We start from the raw sequence: 23,032 nt of genomic DNA, 5'->3' as shown, positions 1-23,032 counted from the left end.
AGAGACAACCAGATCGCTGCCATAGGAGCCCAGAACTAAGATCATACAGTGGATGTTGTAACTATGACAGGCCTGACCAGTGGGAACTGAAGTCACAAAAAGAACAGCAACACTAACAGAATTAAAATGAGCAGAGGAATGACTTGGCTCCCTCTTTCTTAAATCTTCCACTTAGAGTTTCCCATTGAGTTCCTAAAACCTAGGGGGAAGAGTCCGCTGTTACTAAAGCCTAGGAAGGCAATGAGTGCTTCATGTAAGTACAGAAGAAAGCAGGAAAAGGGTATAAAATGGATCTGAGGGCAAACAAGTCCAAGATCCCTATGACTTTCAATGAAGTTCCTATCATAAAGATATTCTTGTAAGTATGCTCCATCCAGCTAATCTCTCACTTTCGTTGTTAACCAAATGACTCTAAGACTTCAATTGCACATTAATATTTATGGATCATCTTTCAGATTTTGAAAGGAAAACTCCAAGAAAATCAATATCTAGAAGCGTAATTCTGCCAGGCAGGATAAGAATAATCCAACTAGTTAGATTTATAAAAATGTTCAACTGAGGTAACAGGCAATTTGTTCTCGCCTCTTTGCTTATAAAGTCTAACTTGACTAATATAATAGATGCATCTTGCAAGAAAAATAAAACAGTCCCTAGAGAAATGATGTCAGACAACTTCTAGCATAAGTTATTTGAAATTACTTCCAAGTCAATGTTTCAACTGTGCTTTCTCCAAAGCATCTGTTTGGCATAGTCTTTAAAGAGATGTTGGAATTGTTAACTATTGATTCAATTTGTATCTTCTCATTCAACTCTAAAGTGCTGATACAAATTCTTTGGTATGATCATGAAGAATAAAAATATTGTTATTAAGAACTGGTATTTTAAAAAAATCACAGAGAAAAGGGAACTCATACACTTTTGGTGTAAGCAAGTACAGCCATTAAGGAATAGCATGAAGGTTTCTCAAAAAACTAAAAATAGAACTATCACACAATGGAGCTACCCCACTGCTGGGCATATATCCAAAGGAAACAAAATCAGTACATCCAAGAGATACCTGTACTCCATGTTTACTCGTTTACTATTCACAATACCTATGCATGAGTAAGGAAGATGTATATGCACACAACGGAATGCTATTCAGTCATAAAAAAGAATGAAATCCCATCATTGTGGCAACATGGATGGAACTGAAGGACATTATGTCAAATGAATGAGTCAGGAACAGATAGACAAATCTTCTCACTCACTTGTGGAAACTAAAAAATTTCACTTAATTTAAGCAGAGAGTAAAATAGTGGTCTCTAGAGGCAATAAAGGGTAGGGGAGATGAGGAGTACAAACAGGTTGGTACCTAATACAGTTAAATAGGTAGAATGAATACTAGTGTTCTGTAGTTCAGTAGGGTAATTACAGCTTACAATAACTTATTACATATCACCACAAAGAAATTATGAATGTTTGCAGAGATGGAAATGCTTCTAATTACCATTACATATTGTATACATTTGTCAAATTACCACAACGAGTCCTATAAAGATGGACAATCAGAAAAAAATAAAGAAAAAAACTCATTGCACTACTTCACATATAAAAAAGTACCTGCCAAGAACAGGGATTACACTTGGCTCTAAACTACAATGAACTACTATGTTAAATTAGAACATTTCAAGAACTCCCTAAAATTTCTACTTTGCTAGGATTTTTACCATGTATACTTAAAATTTATAGAAAATTATAAAGTAAAACTTGTTTGTAAGTTTTTTGATAAATTTGTTTCATGAAAACATACGTAAAAAACAGAGCTTTAAAAGAAAAAACTCTCCAAAAGTTTAAGAAATCTTTGCCTATTGGAAATTCTCTTATATCTTCATCAAACTGGCATAACAAAAAGTCAAATTACTTGGTAAATACCATGAATTTTAATTTATATGCATTTCAAAATAAATACTCTGCCTTGACTCATGATTTCAATTGTAATCTAGAGCTATGTAACATACTCAAAATTTACTATTTTAATAATAGCAGTATATTATATTTTATGTGATAAAGGACACTGATTAAATAGACTATTGGATCACAAAGATAGAACATCTGGCATGATAGTAATGCTGAAAATATCATGTGAATTTTAATGCAATAGTCTAGAACATCTTTATTAGTCCTTGTAAACTTTCAGGCAAATATTTAGGTCTTCATAAATTTAGAAAGTAGAAAAATAGTAATTTTCAAATTATGATTTTAAAGGTAAAAATGTAACCTTCTTTTATAAAAAGATAATGAATGGAGAGTAAGTGCTACTTTAGAATAAACTATCATATTGTTGCTATTTTTAAAATACTATCATCATTCTGTCATTTTTCAAATATAATTTAATGCAACAAAACTGCAACCTTATTTATTACTTCTCTATTTATTTTACCAATGGAAGTAGCTTTTACTATGAACACTCACCATCCACTCAGATATAATAACATCCACTTTTTCTACAGGAAGATGAACTTCTTCAATTCTTCCTTTAATTAGTATGATAGTATCTTCCAGTTTATTCAATCTGAAAATTATCATAATAAATTGTATTAGGATGTGAAAAAGATTCTGGAAGCTAGTTAAATTACATAAAATTTTTGCCAACTATTCATATTATTTTGAGGAACAAAAAAGTATGTTCAGAGTTGATTTATCCCCTACGTCTTAAAATTACTGTTTGGTCACTCCAGGAATGCCCAAAAATGCCTCTGGTTAATTTTGGCAATACACAATACTCATAAGGAAATCTTCAGCCTGTGAAAATTCTCAATGTTATTAAGAAAACATGCTTTTATATAGAACTTAGTAGCATCCAACATTTTCCTGTGAAATTTTTCCCTTGGAAAGTCATTTACATTAAATATCCTTCCACCACTGAACTTGGGTGATCCTAAGGAAATTTAGAGAGAGAATTTTAATTCTGATGATTGTGTCTTAATAAGGAAAAAAGGGAGTGTGGATGAGACAGACCAATACTGACATTAAAAGTTGGTACAGAAGAAAGTAACTTGTCATAGTGGTGAGTAAATGAGAAGGCAGAAGCCTTTACATTAACGTCCAGGTCTTCTCACACTTGTCAGCTAAGTGACCTTCACTAATTTCACTGGGCCTGTGTGTTCACAATAAAAGAGAATGACATACCTGCCCTACTTACTTCACAGGCTTTTTGGGGATCAGATATTTGTGAAAGCTATGTATACATCTCAAGCACTATATACTATATAAATATATGTTGTAAAAAACTTAAAATCCTCTCCCAAATTATTGGACTTTGCCCAATGGCAAACATTAGATGTTTTTATGTTTAATCATAAGGTTAGCCCATATTTTCCAACATCTCTTCTGCTATTTGAAACAAAGAGATAACTTAAGGAAACTAAAGTAAGGCTAAGTTTTTCCTTTTTTTTTTTGCCAAGGAGATACCCATCCCCAACTTCATCAAGGCATTATGTACATACAATTACATGCATTCATTTTTAAAGATACATTATATTGAATTTTGAAAAACACTGACATGTGCATGTCTGCCATCTCCCTGAAAAGATCCAGAAATACCCCTTCTCAGAAAATCCTCCCATCTACAACCACTGATTTTTTTCTCTTTCATCACCTATTAGATTAATTCATATTTTATAGAGGTCTGTAGTTACAGGATCATACTAAATGTACCCTTTTGTGCCTGCTATCTTTCAATATATAAGATACATTTTAAATTTGTGTATTTTTTGTGTGTATCAGTAGTTTGCTTCCTATTATTAGTGAGTATTCTACTGCATGGATAAACTACAATTTTGTTTACCCACACCTATGGATGGAATTCTGAATTGTTTCTAACTTTGGGGTCTAACTGAATAAAGCTTTATGAACACTGGGGTACAAATAGAATCACTGTACCAAATGGTCGTATATACCTAACTTTTTAAGAAAATGCTCATTTGTTTTACAGAGCACGTATATAATTTTATATTCCTAATATGTGCATTCCTGTCTCCACATGCCTGTAATACTAATGTTCATCTTTTAAAGTTTAATTGTGCAGCAAGATCCCAAGTACAAGATAAACTGTACCTTCCTAATAACCAATTATTGTTTTATGTGCTTGCTGGCCATATTCCCACATTTACTTTTCTTCATGTTTTTACCAGATCAGTTATTGAAACAGTACTGAAAAATTTTGTTGGAACGATATCACTAACCAACTAATGGAATTACTTTGGCATCTGTCAAAAACCAACCATCTAAGTGTGGATTTATTTCTAGACTTTGAATTCTGCACCCACGCTGACTGCTGGAGGGATTCATACACTTTTTTCAGCAGCACTCAACTTTTTCTTCAACAGAAAGCTTTGGCTTTAAAACAACTTTGCTGGGAGCCATCAGCCAAGTAGGTATGACAATTTCCTTGCCAGCGTACCCCCATGTTTCTTTAGTGGAAGGACTCATGGAAATAGGACATTTTGCAGGACATTGCATGTAAGGTGACCTTGCTCAAGGACCAGGGCGGATCCGTGTTTAGGGTGTTCCTGGTTTAGCATAATAGGAGATTAGGGTGTTCCCCCTTTAGAATAGGGCGTATCCTGCTGCCTGGTTTCCTCTTGAGTTCTTAGGGTCAGACAATATATTTGGGAGACAGAAGCCCAGGTGTGGATTTGGGCAGAGTGTGGATTTGGGCAGAGAACGTGGATTTCCCCAAAACGTGTTTGTAGAAGGCCGGTGTGAGTTCGGGAATAAAGAATTGCTGTTTGAATCTACAAGCTGTGTGGAGGCTCGTGATTTGTGCCCAGCCAGAGACTGTGGCACAACTTAATGATTCGAAGATAAACATCCAGACTAACACAAAGGTGATATTCCCAATCCTGCGCTCTTCTGGCTTGCTCAACAGGCCAAGGTGAGGGGAGAACACGATTTGTCGTCTCTAGTTAGCTTTTGTGGAGGCCCTCGCTTATCTGCAGTACAATTCAGACTATAAATTCACAGACTGTGTTTCAGAAAAAAGGAATTAATGCGAGGAAAGAAAACAGAGGGGGACAAAACAACAACCAGGCCAATAACAGGGGCTATTCAGATGATTTTTGAAAAAGCATGTGAAAGAGAGGAATTACGTGGGGTGTCTATGAAGGAATTATTAACAATCTTTGCAGTGAATATTTCAAATCCTACTCTTCATTAGGGGTTACACAGGCATATTGAATGCCTAAATGATTACAGAAAACAATAACATGAATAATATCTGAGAAATACATAGCAGGGAGATACTGACCAAGGTCAGAAGATAGACTGTGGAGAAAGAAATTAAAATAGCCGATCTTGGGGGGCTGGTTGCTGGGGGAACATTTATCTCCCAGGTGAATTTCCTATTTAAAGTGACTTAATATCCTTGCAGCATCTGGGAGAAGGTTGAAAATAATAACAATAAACTTTGATATATTTTCATTTTCAGTGTGTTTTGTGTTCTTTATAGAAATACAACTGATTTTTATATTATTTATGTATTCAGTATACTGATAGTTTTATTACTGTATTAACTTGTTTTTAGCTTTTCTTCCTAAGATCTACATTTATAAACACAACGTTTTGAGTAAGAACAGTTTTGTTTCATTTCCAATTCTTAAATTTTTCTTTTTATCATCTCACTGCATGAGCTAGGACTTAAAGTGTTAGATGGGAGAAGTGATGGCTTGTATTCCTGTCTTGTTCTTGAACTTAAGAGAATGCTTTCAGTAGTTTATCAAGATGTTATAGGTTCTATTTTCATAGATACTATATGTAATTTTAGGACATTATAGCTCTTGTTTTCTAAGGTTTTAAATACACAGCAGATATGCTGAATAGGTAATGAATTTTACCTGCAAATATTGAAATGATCTCAACAGATTTTTCTGGTTGATATTCTCATATTTAATCAACTTTGTATTCCTGGGAGAAACTACCTTCCAATATATTGCCCTCATAGCTTGTTTTCTTTCTTCCTCATTTTTTTTTTTTTCTCGGTGTTAAGAGGTTTAATCCAGAGCTTCCTGCACACTAAGCACACATTCTACTAATGACTATATTCTCAGCCCATGTTTTTTAAAATATTTTTTTACTTGTCAATGTATCTTAACTTTATTTATATGTGGTGCTGAGAATGGAACCCAGTGACTCATACATGCTAGGAAAGCACTCTTCCACTGAGCTACAACCCCAGCCCTCAGCCCATATTTTAATTAGGATTCTCATATATATGTTAATGAATGAATAACCTGTAATTTTTCTGCTCTACTGCCTTAAAATGGTTTTGTTATCAGGGGCCCCATATATTGATGATTTATTCTTTTAAAAAAATTTTTTTTGTTTTCTGTGTTTTTTAAAAAATATTTTCTTTTAGTTGTAGACGAATACATATCTTTATTTTTTATTTATATGTTTTTATGTGGTGCTGAGGATCAAACCCAAGGCCTCATGCATGGGAAGCAAGCGCTCTACCACTGACTCACAACCCCAGCCCTGATGACTTATTCTTGACAAAAATGACATGCAAGTAGAAAGGAAAGAAGGATCAGGACAAACAGTTCATTTACACAGAATATAAAAGTGGAAAAATGAGAGAACAAACCTGAACCACTACTTCCTAAACAAAAGTCCATGGTTGTAGATTATAGACCTAGGTGTAAAAGGCCCAATTATAAATCATTTATAAATAAATACACTCTCTATAACCTCAGAATAGGTAAATATTTCTTACTCAATCACAAATAATGATAACAATAAATAAGAATATTGCTAAATAAGAACTGAGAATTTTAGTTCATCAAAAGATAATACGAAGATGGTGAAGATAATCAAGAATAAGACGTTTGTATTACAAAAAATCCATATACAACTCAACTCTAAAATATGTAATAGATTATCCAGATAAAGAAGAAAAAGACACAACTCAAAAGAAACCTAAACATAAGGAAATGAAAATGGCCAATAATCACATGAAAAGGTAATCAATCTCATTAGCAATTACAGAAACAAAAATTAAAATTGCAATGTGTTACTGCTACATAAGCAATTAGAAAATGTTTAAAAGGTGGAGTATAACAAACACAACTATTATAAACTACTTGTTTAAGTATATATTAATATGTCTACTTTAGAAAATAGGCTGGCAACACATAGGAAATTTGAAGACATATGTAACCTAAAGGCTGCAATTGTACTTGTAAGAATATACCCCATAGATGTTTGCATCAGGGCACACGTACAAAATGTTCATAATAGAATTTTTATAGGTACCCATTTGACAGAGAAAGGGAAGTAAATGTGGATAGGATTCTGAAGTGGTAGCACTGTTCTATCTCTTGCCTTGAATAATGGTTATCACATATTTATTTATTTTATTATTTATGCTTATTTATGTATACTAATGCCCACTTATGCTTTTGTTTATCTGTTATATTTCATAGATAAAAGAAAAATGCTTACATTTGAGTTTTCAAAAGGTATTTATAAAACCCTGGTGAAATTACTACAGTTACTTGTTATTTACTAAAATAATTTTAAAACTTTAACAAATATATATACTTCAAAGAAAAACAAAAAGCACAGTTCTTAAAAGAGAAAAATATTCCATTGCCTAGATATACTTCAAAGAAAAACAAAAAGCACAGTTCTTAAAAGAGAAAAATATTCCATTGCCTAGAAATACCTTCTGAATGGTTTTGCTGCAACAAGATCTGTGTTGTGTAAAAGGCCATCTGCTCAGGCTGTTTACTGCCTACTACAAGTCATAATCCTACTTGCATCAGTAATTACTTGTTGTTCAAATATAAATAAAAAGAAAGATTATGGGGGCTGGGGATGTGGCTCAAGTGGTAGTGCGCTCGCCTGGCATGCGTGCGGCCCGGGTTCGATTCTCAGCACCACGTACAAACAAAGATGTTGTGTCCGCCGATAACTAAAAAATAAATATCAAAAAAACTCTCTCTCTCTCTCTCTCTCTCTCTCTCTCTCTCTCTCCTCTCTCATTCTCTTTAAAAAAAAAAAAAAAAAAGAAAGATTATGATTTCAGAGAAAACGGGAAAAAAGACAAAGTCCAATAATTCCCAAATATGGATTACAATAACTCAACGAACATCATTCACATAGATAACTTCTTTCATAAAACTGTTAATCTTTATTACCATGTGATTTTTTCCCATTCATGAAAAACTATAGATTTTACTCAGTTTTCTCATGTGGCTAGTCATAAAACAATACTTCAGCACAAAAACATCCTAAATAAATCCTATCTTTGGAAATACCTGCTAAAAAACAAGCATAGCTTTTAATCTATAGAAATGACATTGCAATAAAAAGGCTATTTTAAATAATTCTCATAACTAAACCAAAAAACAACTTTTTCTGAGTGGAAATTTTGTTAAAACAACACACACTTTCCTATCTTTATTTCCCGTCTTAAAAGTAGCAATTTAACTTCATGATACAAGGAACATCATCATGATTAATTGTCTTGTACTGTGCATGCACAGATAAAAGACACTGTTCATGCACTTAATAATATCGTCTAAGGGAGAAGGAACCATTAATGGCATAGGGCACTAATGGAGCTCATATAGCAAACCCTTAACCAGATAGGTGACACCTGACTTTTGACAGGAAAAGACAGCATCACAAAGATATATGTAGGTCTGGGAGTGGGCATGGTCATGTGCATGTACACTACTGCCTATGCGTCTATGTGGGAGAGAAACAGCAAATTTAAAGAACTGTAATAATTAGCATGACTACAGCCAGAAGAGGTCGTATGCAGGGACAATGTTGGGAGGTATTCTGAGAGATGCTAATGAGTCCAGATTTTACTTAGACAATGGAACACAAGAAGATAGACAAGAAAAAAATAAGAAGTATCATGGAGTTCACACAATGAACACCTAATCAAGTAAGTGGCATTAAAAGTTAGTCACAGCTGGGCACAGTGGTTTACACCTATAATTCCAGTAACCTGGGGGACTGAGGCAGAATGATCCCACGTTTGAAGCCAGCCTCAGCAACTTAATGAGACCCTGTCTTAAAATAAAAAATAAAAATGGCTAGAGATATAGCTGAGTGGTAGAGTACCCCTAAGTTCAATCCTTAGCAACCAATAAATAAATACATAAAGAGTCATAAAACAATTCTAAAGTTAACCTAAAAGAATAGGTGGATGACAATGACTTTTTTTTTTAAAGAGCACATAAAAGGGAGGAAAGGAATACTCTAAGAGATTTAAAAATATACAAGTTTAATATTACTTTGTTTTCAGTTCAGTATATCAAAGTTCACATATTTCTATTTTCTCTCTTCAGCACAGTGAAATGACAGAAAAATATAAATGCACAGATTTTGGAGGATACCAAAAATCAAAGATTCTGATAATTTAGTAAGAAAATAAAGAAATGAAAAACCTGTGAAGGAGAATTGACAAAGCTGTGAAGGAGGACTCAGTGCCCAGTGAACACATCAGAAAAGATTATTATGGATGTGGGAGCCAAAAAGTGACAAAGGAACTAAAAACTTATTGGAAGAATTATGTCCTGACCAAGTCTCCCTTTTTTCCTCTCAAAGAGAAAAAACAAACCCATACTAGCGATCTTTACTAAAGAATCTAGTCCTCCATTCATAAATAGAAACAAAAAGATCTTTAACCATAAAGCAGGGGACAAATGTATGCATATTTCATGGAAAATAGGCAGATAGAAACATAGGTCCTAGACCTGGACCCAAAACAAGGCTATTTCACGAGCTTCCCCCTCCCAAGTATATATCACTGGTATTTCCTTTTTTTTTTTTTTAGTATGAGCAATTGATCCCAGGAGCACTGAACCACTGAGTCACATCCCCAGCGGTTTTATATTTTATTTTGAGACAGTGTCTTGCTAAGTTGCTTAGGGCCTCACTAAATTGCTGAGGCAGGCTTTGAACTTGTGATACTCCTGCCTCAGTCTCCCAAGTTGCTGGGATTATAGGCATGTGCCACTGTACCCAGTCTGGTATTTACATGTGTGTAGCTATGAAATTACTAATACTGAGGACATTTATTGTTTGAAATGAGCAACAACTCAGCTTTGAATGTAATGAAAATGTTACTGAAGTCCTATGCCAGAGGCATAACTGTTGGGGTCCCAACAAATTATCAAGTCTAAAATCAAATGGAAAAAGTAATGGTAAAAAGAAGCAAAGGAACTTTAATATAGCTACACCATAGGTAAAGGGGACTGAGCATTTCCAGTCCTGTCTTTGAGGGTACTAACATGAGCTCCATATTATACGGATAAGGGGACCCAAAGTATGCACAGTCAAGCATTCTTGGTCAAAAGGGGGTCTAATTGATCATTACCTCAGGATTGGTCAGGTGATGCTTTGTCAGTGGTGATAAGAAAGTTGCTGTTGCTTGGGGATTAGTTTCTACTCATCATAAAAACCTTAAGTGTAATAAGAATTGTAATGCATCCCACTGACATTTATTTTTTTAAAAATCAATTAAAAACAAACAAACAAACAAACAACAAAAAAAAAACCTCTTATGGATCAGACCTGTTGTTGCTGGAATCCAAGATGAACAACTCAAAGAAGCTAGATGCAAAATGGAGTCAGAGGTGCCAAGTTTTTATACATTTGTAGGCCCAAGGGAAGAGTCAATGTTTTGAGCAAAAGCAGCCTCTAAGTCCTTGTTTAAAAAAAATACTAATGAAAAGGAACATTTGGATTCAAGCAGAGACAATGGGTTTTCAGGCTTTGGTGATGGTGGTTAACCTGTCTTGAGATGTGATAGGTGTCATGTGATATGGTAGGTATCAGAAATTTATTAATTTATTCACTCAGAGTAAGTATTTACATTGAATGCCTACCATGTGCCAGATGGTTGGGATGCATCAATAAAAAGAGAAAATTCCCTGCCTAACCTTGAGAAGCTGATATTTTAGTATAACTGACTTTTGTATGGATTTAATTTCCTATGACTTAATGCTCTTAAGACTATTAGGAAAGATACCAAAATGTCAACAATAATCTCTGACAGCAGGATCATAGGTCATTTTTAGTTTATTTTTCATCATCTCTTATACATACATCTTATACATCTCAGAAAACATCCTTCTTTTCCTTTCTTCCTTTTTTTATTTATTATTATTTTTTTTAACTTAAAAGGGTAGAATTGGGTAGAAACATAGGTATCACTCTACCACAGGGAGCATTGGGAGGTGAAGACAAAGTAGAAACAACTCAAGAAATTATTAAGAGTAGCTATATCCATTAAAATAAGAGATACAGAAATATTAATAAAGATATGGATTTGAGAAACATCAAGGATGGAACACGGCAGATTTGAGAAACATTAAGGACTCTCAATTAAAAGAATTATGTCTCCAACAGATATGCTGGGTAAAGGAGAAAGAAAGATCAAGTAAGAATCCCAGGTTTTTAATTTGGATCTGTGAGAAGAGTTAACATAGGAGATCTGCCCTACTATGTTATCCCCATAGGCATGGCAATGATTGATCAATCTTTAAGAGAGCTCTTAGAACATTCAACATTGTTACTGGGTAACAAATGATGTTATTAGCCTAAAGCAGTGGTTCTAAATAAACAAGAATGACTATATGTTTAAAAGTAAACAGAAGATTCTTGATATACACATGGTGTCTGATTCAGATCTGTACTATGGCTGGTCACATGTCAGATTTATACCTACATGAATAGCACTCTTTGAGAACTAAAGACACTAAGACTCAGCAAACTTCTCTGGGTATTAAGATCTCATGTGTCTTGAGATTTGAAGCTGGGGTGTAAAGAGAGATGTCTTGAAGTATGTCTGTAACCTCTTAGCCTATGGGTATCTTTTTACCTGCTATTCCTGCACTGTAAACTTTGCTATAATAAATCTTAGCCCTCATCAGTGTTCTGTGAAAAGCAAGCCTTTTTGTTTTCGATAGGCCAACATTTTGTACTGTTTCTTCAGAAATGTTCTGCTGTGCCGTTTTTATGTTGTGAAATAGAAGCTATTTTCATATAGTTCATATGCACCTCTCCTTTTCCTTCCATTTGAAATAGTAAAATTCACATTGTGGGGCAAAATAAATTCTGTTCTTCTGTTTGTGAACAGACTTTTAAAAGAGTATTCAGAAAACAATTTATTGTTAAGACCTCCAATTACTGATTCATCAGTCAGTGAGGAGGTTGTATAGCATACTTATCTCAGCATTTGGAATCATATGACTTGAATTCTAATTTTGGCTCTTCCGTTAATTAGCTTTATAAAAATGGGTAAATTACTTCTTTAAGCTTGGTTTCTTCACTTATAAAATAGGGTTGTTTAAAACAATCTTTTCCTAAGATTGTTTTAAAAATTTAATTCCTTTATGGTGCTTTGCAAAGTGGCTGGCATGTAATTGCTTAATGTTAGCAGTAATATAAGGTCGTTAGTTAATAGTAGTACAACCACCATCCACATGTATAATACTATAGAATTGGTTTGGAACATACAACAACAGAAAACAGTTAATAGTAGTAGTTGTATGTGAGGCTTGGCATCAATGCCTCAAAAAATACTTTACATTTGGTTATTTTTTAAAAATTTATCATTTATTACAACTATCCTGTCAAAATTAAACTTTTCTGTATTCTGTTTACAATTTCTATTCTTCTGTGATATAAAAGGTCAAGCTTTAGTTTCATTTTCTACTCTACTCTCTTGAACTCTTTTCACATATTTGTCTGTTCTTGTATATTGGGCTTTTCTGTAACTATCATTAATAAAACAACTCTTCTGATTAACAGGTTGTAAACTGTCTTTCTTATGAGTATATAAGCCAATTGTAAAATCAATTATGACTGATTAACTTAAGTACTAAAATTAAGTGTTAGGGGATAAACTAAATCCACTTTGCCTTACTTGTAAGCCATTGTGGAACTTATGTAAGAAAAAAAAGTAAAAGGGCTAATAGTTACGAAAGAAGGAGATATCTTAGTCTTATTATTCTAGACAAAAGCTTTACTAAAACAGTCTGTATTTGATAGCTACTACAGATAAGAAAATCTATTAAATATTTGCTAAAGAAAATATTATGATATAAATATTTAGTTAGGGGATTGGGTTGTGACTCAGTGCTTAAGGGCTTGCCTAGCATGTGTGAGACACCGGGTTCAATCCTCAGCACCATATAAAAATAAATATATAAATAAAGGTAGTGTGTTCATCTACAACTAAAATATTAAAAATAAATAAATATTTAGTTACTTAGATAGTCCTCTGTCAATATCACCACAAATATCAGTAATTTCTAATTTTATTTTTATGTTTAAAGGGTACTGGAGATTGAACCCAGGAAAGCTTTAACATTGAGCTACATACTCAGTCCTTTTATTTGGAGACAAGGTCGCGGAAAGTTGCTAAGGATCTTGTAAAGTTGCTGAGGCTGGCCTCAAACCTGCATCCCATCTGCCTTAGCCTCATGGTTTGCCAGCATTACACATATGCACCACCAAGCCCAGAGGTAATTTCTAATTTTCTATTAGAATTAGCCTATCTACGGCCATAAGTAAAAAGGGAAAAAAAATATAAAAATAATTCTCATCCTTGAAAACATTACCCAGCACCACTCAAAAGTGACTAGCTTAATCCAATTTAAAATCTTATTATTCTAGACAAAAGCTTTACAGTCTGTAACAGTCTGTATTTAATAGCTACTACAGACAAGAAAATCTATTAAATAATTGTCCAATTTTAGAACACATTTGCAAGCCTTAAAAATATATCTACCTTATGATATCCATTGCCTGGTAAAGTATTTCAGATTGATCAACTCCAAGAACTTTCCTTGCCCCAGCTTTAGCAGCAAACATAGAGAGAATTCCAGTTCCACATCCAACATCCAACACCACCTGGGGTAATAAAAAAAAGACATTATCACAAAGGTCCTCTAGTTCAAACTCTATTCATACAATATGGTATTTCTGGGTAGATACAGAATATGATCAAAATTTTAAAGTTCTCTGTTCAAATATGGTATTTTCTCCTTAAGGAAACTGAAGATATTACAATGAATTGTTTTAAATTAGCAACAATATAATGGCCATAGTCTATTACAATTAGGCAAAACATTGCTAAGTTTAAGAGATTTTTTATATGAAACAAGTAATTTCTATAGACTTCTTGATAGAAAATTATTGTTTTTAATTTCCTTTTTGTCCATATGTTCAAAGTTAGGCTCAGTAATTCTAAATTTAAAAAAATAAAACTTTTTCAACTTTGAGTGGAAACAAGCAAAACAGTCTGATCCAATAAAATTTAATAATCATTATAAAGAAATCAAGAATGTAGAAAATGACCATTTCCCCCCCATCTCCCAAATTGAATATCTTATTTTAACTGAACAAATACAACAACCATAGGGGGGGAAAAAGCCTCTGCAGAATTCAGTAACTTGAAGATTTAGGTTATAAAAATGATATTCCATTACTAGTGAAAGAAAGTATTTAGAAGATCCGAAGTTTAAGATGATTTGAAAGTAGGTGGGAAGCAATTATTTCTAAAATCAAGAATTTTATGTTTTTCTTGGAATAGTACATATTGAAACCTGCTCAGGTCACAGTAAAAATAAAAACAAGTCACCCAGGAAACATATTAAAGAAAACAACACTTGGAAGTAAACTATCCTGTGAAACTACTGAAAACCTTAGTGCTTTAAATCTTTCATTATCAAAGCTCTAAAAAAAATCCTATATGCTTGTCCTAAATACAAAGTTATTATAGTGCCCTTCTAATGTAAGTATAGAGTAAGCACAGCTAAGTGCATCAACTAATAAGACCAAATCTCTGTCTTAATGATACATGCAAACTTCTTGGGGAAATGAACAATGAATAAATAAAAAAATATAAAATAATGTTAGAAATGTTATAAAGAAACATTGAGTAAAGTCAAGGTTAAAGCAGAGGAAAGGGCATATACCCCGTTAAACTTTTTAGTCAGCTCTGGGAATACTTTTTAAAATATATATTTTTAGCTATACATGAACACCATAACTTTATTTATTTATGTGGTGCTGAGAATCGAACCCAGTGCCTCACACATGCTTGGCAAGTGCTCTACCACTGAGCTACAACCCCAGCCCCTGGGAATACTTTTTGAATACGTGTAAGCAGAGAACTGAAAGACTTAAAAGAGTGTGTCATGCAAAGATCTGTGGAAATATATTCCAGCCATGGAAAGAATGATACAAGGCATAAGATCCCAAGCAAAGCAAGATGGCCCATATGGCTGAGCTTGGTGGGAAAGAGGTCACTTGGAGGTGAGGGCAGGGATTGGTAGGGGAAAAAATCACATGGAGCTCTGGATTTTTTATTCTAATAGTAAGTAACAAAAAGAACAACATATCTGTAAGAATTTATTATACTGTTGACCAAGTATTTCATTTTATCACTAGGTTATATATTCATGCAGGTTTAAAAAATACATTTCTTATGTATCCTTCAAGAGATTTTTATGTATTTAAGAATCCACTACAGCTGCTCCTGCACAGGAATCCTGGCTGCTGTGTCCACACAGGTCCCCTGGCCTCAGCATCTGAACAGGACCCTTGGCCACCTGCCCACGTGGGAACCCTGGCCAGCCGCTGATCTCGTGTGGCTATACATCTATCAGCTTGGGGTTCCCCTGGTCACTACACCTTGGGCACTGCAACCAATGCCATAGTTGCCTACACCTGGGAACACTGGACAGGGTCTGGAGACAGCCGCCAGCCACAATACTGCATGCCACAGAGCTGCATCTCCAAACATGCTGCCCAACACCACAGCCCGGCTGGACCTCTGAAATAAGCTGCCTCCATCTTGGGACACTTTTGTCACCAACTTGGGTTATCACTGCTACCGCCATTGCCATCTTCATTTGTGACAACTCACAGCTTGGGATACCAGCTGGGACCCAGAAGCAATATCAAGGTACCTATAGTCCCCCCGACTCCCCCCCCTCCCTGCAGCCACAAAACCAGCACAGCGCTTGCAGCTACATGGCCAGTCCTTAGCTTACAAAACCTGGTCCTGATCTGCCCCAAACAAAACAGCTCTCCACAATAGGTGTGTGCTGGCCTGTGAGAGAGAGGTTCCTGATTTGGAAGTAGAAAGGGAGGAGATGAGATACAGTTAAGAGACTAAATTAGAGACCAGGAATTTTGAGGTCTACAGGCAATATAAGGAGATAAGACCAGGCACCCACATCACACAAGCGGGCCTCAAAGGCGATCCTTTGGGTGCAGCCTCCCAACTGGGACCAGCAAGTGCTATATCCCACCTCCGGAAGTTCCATCCCTAAGACCAACAGTCCCACGCTAATAACCTTCACCATCCTGAGGGTGGAGATACCAGAAAACAACAGACAACTACACTTACTGGATAAGAAGGGAAACAGGAAAGATAGTGAACTCCAACAGAAATAATCCTTTAATTTTCCTGTGAGATATGTTTTCTTCCTTTTTCTTCCTCCCCCCCCCCCTTTTCTCTTTCTTCTCCTGCCCTCACATCCCCAACATCTGCAAAACCAAGTACTTTTCATGGATCAGTCTACTAGGGACTGGGATGTCTGAATAGTAATATTATAGTTGTGTTGTATATTCTTTTATCTCCTGTTTTTACATTTTGTTTTCCTTAATTTTTATGTCTATTTGTTTTTTGTATTCTTTCTATTCTCTTCCCACTTACTTGTCTCCCCCAAAATACTTTCTCTCTTTTCTCTTGCTCCTAGCCAACTTCTTTTGATTCCTCTTTCACACTTCCTAAGATCTGATTACTATATCCTCACCTCCTACCTTCTTAACATCTCATTTTACACCCCACCCCTGGTTCTCTCTTTGTCCACCATCAGAAGCTATAGACCCTTTTGCAAACCTACTGTTTATATAGTAGATAATAATTAAACTCACCATTTCTATATAGTGTTGCAAAACCATAAATGTCTTAATAGGAGCTATTTGACTTAAGGCTGTATATTGTTTGCATTACGATCTATTCATATTGATTTCCCCTTAAAGGAGAGGTACTGGAATCCTGCAGGGACACTATAAACCTACAGAGTAAAAACTGTAACACCTTAGAAACACACTGTTAGAAGAGAAGACACTCGAACAACATGAAAAAACAAGGGAAGAAAGTGCCCCAAACAAACCAAGATACCACATTATTAGAATCCATGGCCAGTACAGCAGAAGAAATGTCAAAGAAGGAGTAGGATGTTCATAATTACAATGTTCTGAGAATTAAAGGATGATATAAGAGAGCAAATATAGGAAGCAAAGGATTATTTCAATAATGAGATAGTGATTCTGGAAAAAAACAAACAACAACAACAAAAAAGAAACCCCCACAAATCAAATGAAGGAAACAATAAACCAAATAAAAAACTCAATAAAAACATCACCAAGAGATTAAATCACGTGGAAGACAGAACCCCAAACAATGAAGACAAAATACATACTCTTGAAAATAAAGTTGATCACACAGTGAAGATGGTAAGAAACCATAAGCAGAACTTTCAAGAATTATGGGATAACATAAAAAGATGAAGAATTATTGAGATAGAGAAAGGCATAGAGTTATAAACCAAAGAAATGAACAATCTATCAAATGAAAAAAATATCAGAAAAATTTCCAAACCTGAAGAATAAATTGGAAAATCAAATACAAGAGGCTTAGAGGAAACAAATGTACAAAATCACAAGAGATCTATACCAAGGCACATTATAATGAAAATGCCTAGTATACAGAATAATGAGAGAATTGTAAAAGCCACAGGAGAAAGGAATCAGATCACATATAGGGGGAAACTAGTTAGGATCTCTGCAAATTTCTCAACCCAGACCCTCAATGCTAGAAGAGCCTAGAATAACCAAGCTCTGAAAGAAAATGGATACCAAACAAGAATCCAGCAAAATTAAGCTTCAGATTTGATGATGAAATTAAAACCTTCCATGATAAACAAAAGTTGAAAGAATTTACAAGTAAAAAGTCTATAGTACAGAATATCCTCGGCAAAATATTCCATAAGGAGGAAACAAAAAACAATAATGAAAATCAGCAAAGGGAGGTATTACACTAAAGCACAAACCAATCAAGGGAGAAACCAAGTCAAGTTAAAAACCAAAACTAAACAAAAATGACCAGGAATACAAATCATGTCTCAATAATAACCCTGAATGTTAATGGCCTAAACTCACCAATCAAAAGACTAGACTGGCAGATTTTAAAAAAAGACCCAACAATATGTTGCCTTCAGGAGATTCACCTCACAGGAAAAGACACTCACAGACTGAGGGTGAAAAGTTGGGAAAAAACATACCACTCATATGAACTATGTAAAGAAGCAGGGATTTCTTTCCATCCTCATTTCAAATAAAGTAGACTTCAAGCCAAAATTAATCAAAAGGGATAAAGAAGGATATCACACATTGCTTAAGGAAACCAACCACACATTCAACAAGACATGCAATTATAAATATATATGCCCCTGGTAAGGACATGAAGGTAGAATGAGTTAGACATCATTACCTTAAATACATGTATGAAGACACGAATGATGTGAAAATACTTTGTGTACAACAAGTGACTTGAAAAATTGTGCTCTATTTGTGTACTATGAAATGAATTGCATTCTGCCATCGTGTATATAACAAGTTAGAATAAACAAATAATTTAATAAAGAAAAAAAATTATATGCCCTATGACAACGGAGCATCTACGTTCAAGCAAACTCAATTTCAAGAGTCAAATAGACCACAACACAATAATACTAGTTGACTTTAACACACATCTTTTACCACTGGATAGATCTTCCAAACAAAAACTAAAAAGAAACTATAGAACTCAATAATACAATCATCAACTTAGACTTCACCAGAATACACAGAATATTTCATCTATCAAAGAGTGAATACACTTTCTCAGCAGCACATGAATCCTTATCTAAAATAGATCATATATTATGCCACAAAGCAACTCTTAGCAAAAACAAAAAAGTAGATACTACCCTGCATTCTATCAGATCATAATGGAATGAAATTAGAAATTAATGATAAAATAAAAAATAGAAGCTACTCCAACACCTGGAGACTAAATAACATGCTAATGAATGAACAATGGCAGAAGATAACAAAGAAGAGATTAAAAAATACTTAGAGGTAAATGAGAACAATGATATAAATTATCAAAACCTCTCAGACACTATGATGGCAGTACAAAGAGGAAAGTTCATTGCGTGGAGTTTGTTCCTTAAAAGGAAACAAAAGTCAACAAATAAATGACCTAACATTAAATTTCAAAGCCCTAGAAAAAGAAGAACAAATCAATACCAAAAGTAGTATAAGACAGGAAATAATTAAAATCAGAGCTGAAATCAATGAAATTGAAACAAAAGAAACTGAAAAAATAGACAAAATGGAAAGTTGGTTCTTTGAAAAAAATAAATAAAATTGATAAACCCCTAGCCATATTAACAAAGGAGACAGAAAACTCAAATTACTAAAATCTGTGATAAAAAAGGAAATATCATGATGGACACTACAGAAATACAGAAGATAATTAGAAATTATTTTAAAAATTTGTACTCTAATAAAACAGAAAATATCGAAGACATTGACAAATTTCTAGAGTCATATGATTTACCTACTCTGAATCAGGATGATATACACAAGTTAAACAGATCAATTTCAAGCAATGAAATAGAAGACGCCATCAAAAGCCTACCAACCAAGAAAAGCCCTGGACCAAATGGATTCATAGCTTAGTTCTATAAGACCTTCAAAGAAGAACTAATAACAATACTCCTTGAATTATTCCATGAAAAAGAAAAAAAGGAAATACTTCCAAACTCATTCTATGAGGCCATATCACCCTGATTCCAAAACCAGACAAAGACACATCAAAGAAGGAAAACTTCATACCAATATCTCAAATGAACACAGCCGCAAAAATTATCAGTAAAATTCTGGCAAATCAGATACAAAAACATATTAAAAAGGTAGTGCATTTAAAAAAAATCAATTAAAAAAAAGATAGTGCACCATGATCAAATGGAATGCCATACCAGGAATGCAAGGCTGGATCAATATACGGAAATCAATAAATGTACTCATCATACCAACAAACTTAAAAATAAGAATCACGATCATCTCAATAGATGCAGAAAAAGCATTCAACAAAATACACCTCTACTTCATCATGTTCAAAACACTAGAAAAACTAGGTCTAAAAGGAATATATCTCAACAATGTAAAAGCTATCTATGCTAAGCCAAAGGCCAACATCATTCTAAATGGAGAAAAACTGAAAACATTCCCACTAAAAACTGGAACAAGATAGGGATGCACTCTTTCACCACTTCTATTTAACATAGTCCTTGAAATTCTAGTCTGGGCAATTACACAGATGAAAGAAATTAAAGGGATATGGGTAGGAACAGAAGAACTCAAACTATCCCTATCACTCAAACTATCACATGATTCTATACTTAGAGTATCTGAAAAATTTCACCAGGAAACTTCTAGAACTAATAAATGAATTCAGCAAAGTAGTAGGATATAAAATCAACACCCATAAATCAAAGGCATTTCTGTATAACAGGGACAAATCCTCTCAAAGAAAAACTAGGAAAACTACCCCATTTAAAATAGCCTCAAACAAAATAAATTAGTCGGGAATCAATGAAAGAGGTGAAAAACTACAATGAAAACTACAGAACACTAAAGAAAGAAATTAAAGAAGCCCTTAGAAGATGGAAAGATCTCCCTTGTTTTTGGATAGGCAGAATTAATATTATCAAAATGACCATACTACCAAAACACTATACAGGTTTAATGCAATTCCAGTCAAAATCCCAATGACATTCCTCATAGAAACAGAAAAAGCAGTCATGAAATTCATCTGGGAAAATAAGAGACCCAGAATAGCTAAAGCAATCCTTAGCAGGAAGAATGAAGCAGGTGGCATCTATACCAGACCTTAAACTATACTACAGAGCAATAGTAACAAAAACAGCATAGTATTGGCACCAAAATAGACTTGTATACCCACGGTACAGAATAGGAGACACATAGACAAACCCACATAAATACAGCTATCTCATACTAGACAAAGTCGCCAAAAACATATATTGGAGAAAAGATAGCCTCTTCAACAAATGGTGCTGGGGAAACTGTAAATCCATATGCAGCAAAATGAAATTAAGCCATTATCTCTCACCATGCATAAAACTCAACTCCAGGTGGATCAAGGACCTAGGAATTAGAACAGAGACCCTGCACCTATTAGAAGAAAAAGTAAACCTAAATCTTCGTGATGTTGGATTAGTACCCAACTTCCTTAACAAGACTCCTACGGAATCAAGAATCAATAAATGGGATTGATTCAAATTGAAAAGCTTCTTCTCAGCAAAAGAAACAATCTGTGAGGTGAAGAGAGAGCCTACGGAAAGGTAGCAAATTTTTACCACGTGTACATCAGATAGAGCACTAATCTCCAGGATATATAAAGAACTCAAAAACCTTAACACCAAAAAAACCCAAATAACCCAATCAATAAATGAGTTAAGGAACTGAAAGATACTTCTCATTCAGAAGATGATATACATGTGATCAACAAATGTATAAAAAAATGTTCAACATCTCTAGCAATTAGAGAAATGCAAAACAAAACTACTCTAAGATTTCATCTCACTGGAGTCAGAATGGCAATTATCAAGAATACAAGCAATAATAAGTGTTGATGAGGATGTGGGGAAAAAGGCACACTCATACATTGTTGATGGAACTGCAAATTGGTGCACTCAATATGGAAAGCAGTATGGAGATTCTTTGGAAAACTTGAAATGGAACCACCATTTGACCCAGCTATCCCACTCCTTGGTTTATACACAAAAGACTTAAAATCAGCATACCACAGTGACATATAGCCACATCAATGTTTGTAGCAGCACAATTCACAACAGCTAAATTATGGAACCAAACTAGATGCCCTTCAATAGAAGAATGGATAAACTGTTTCATATATATATAATGAAATATTACTAAGCATTAAGAGAGAAAAATCATGCCATTTGCACGTAAATGGAGGAATTGGAAAATATCATGCTCAGTGAAGTAAGCCAATCCAAAAAAAAAAAAAAAAAAAAAAAGGCTGAATATTTTCTCTGATAAAGTGGATGCTGATCCTTAATGGGGGTGGGGAAAGCATGGGAGGAATGAAGGAACTTTGGATAGTAGAGGGGAGGGCAGGGGGCATGGGGGTAGGAAAGATGGTGGAATGAGATGGACATCATTACCCTAGGTATATGAATGAAGATAAGAATGATGTGACTCTACTTTGTGTACAACCAGAGAAATGAATATTCGTGCTCTATATGTGTAATATGAATTGAAATGCATTCTGGTGTCATGTATAACAAATTAGAACAAATAAATTAATTTAAAAAAATCTAGATATCTTTCCTTTGCAGTTTTACACAAATGTTAACATATTGTACTCATGAGATATATACTGCTATTTTAAAAGTAGGAATATCATTTAGAGATCTTTCCATGTCAGTTTATAGAGCTCCTTTCTTTTATGTAGCTGTATAAGATTCTATATTATGGCTATACAATAATTTACCAATTCAATTCTCTACTGATTGGCATTCAGGTAGTTTTTGACATTTTACTATTGCAAGAAATGCAATAAATAACCTCTTTTTATTTATAGAATAAACCTATAGAATATATTCTTAGATGTTAAAACACTGGATCAAAAAGTACATACATACTCATAATTATGCTAGAGGTAAGTGCAATGATCTCCATAGGTAATTCTACTCATGAAGACTCCAAAGGGCAACATGCAAATAAATGCCCCTTTCCTCACATGAAACTAGCATATGGAACAAAAGAAAAAGTTTTGAGATGTCTGCCAACCAAAAAACAATAATATTGGTCTAGTTTTAATATATATTTGTCTTACCATGAGATTTAGATCATT

General features: G+C 34.2%; 1 protein-coding gene across 1 annotated transcript in view; it reads right to left on the bottom strand.

The window, feature by feature from the left end:
* The window catches only part of Prmt3 (protein arginine methyltransferase 3), a 135,593-nt gene that overhangs the window by 89,719 nt on the left and 22,842 nt on the right, over nucleotides 1–23,032 (bottom strand). Inside the window, exons 9-10 of the mRNA XM_076846986.2 lie at nucleotides 13,796–13,917; nucleotides 2,455–2,554 (exon numbers count right to left, since the gene is read on the bottom strand). Of these exons, the coding sequence (XP_076703101.2) occupies nucleotides 2,455–2,554; nucleotides 13,796–13,917 (222 nt within the window). The remainder of the gene's footprint in view (nucleotides 1–2,454; nucleotides 2,555–13,795; nucleotides 13,918–23,032) is intronic.

Source organism: Callospermophilus lateralis, chromosome 2 (genome assembly GCF_048772815.1).
Source record: "Callospermophilus lateralis isolate mCalLat2 chromosome 2, mCalLat2.hap1, whole genome shotgun sequence".
NCBI lineage: Eukaryota > Metazoa > Chordata > Mammalia > Rodentia > Sciuridae > Callospermophilus > Callospermophilus lateralis.
Note: the sequence above shows the minus strand (reverse complement) of the source record. Positions and strands in the feature narration are given on the sequence as shown.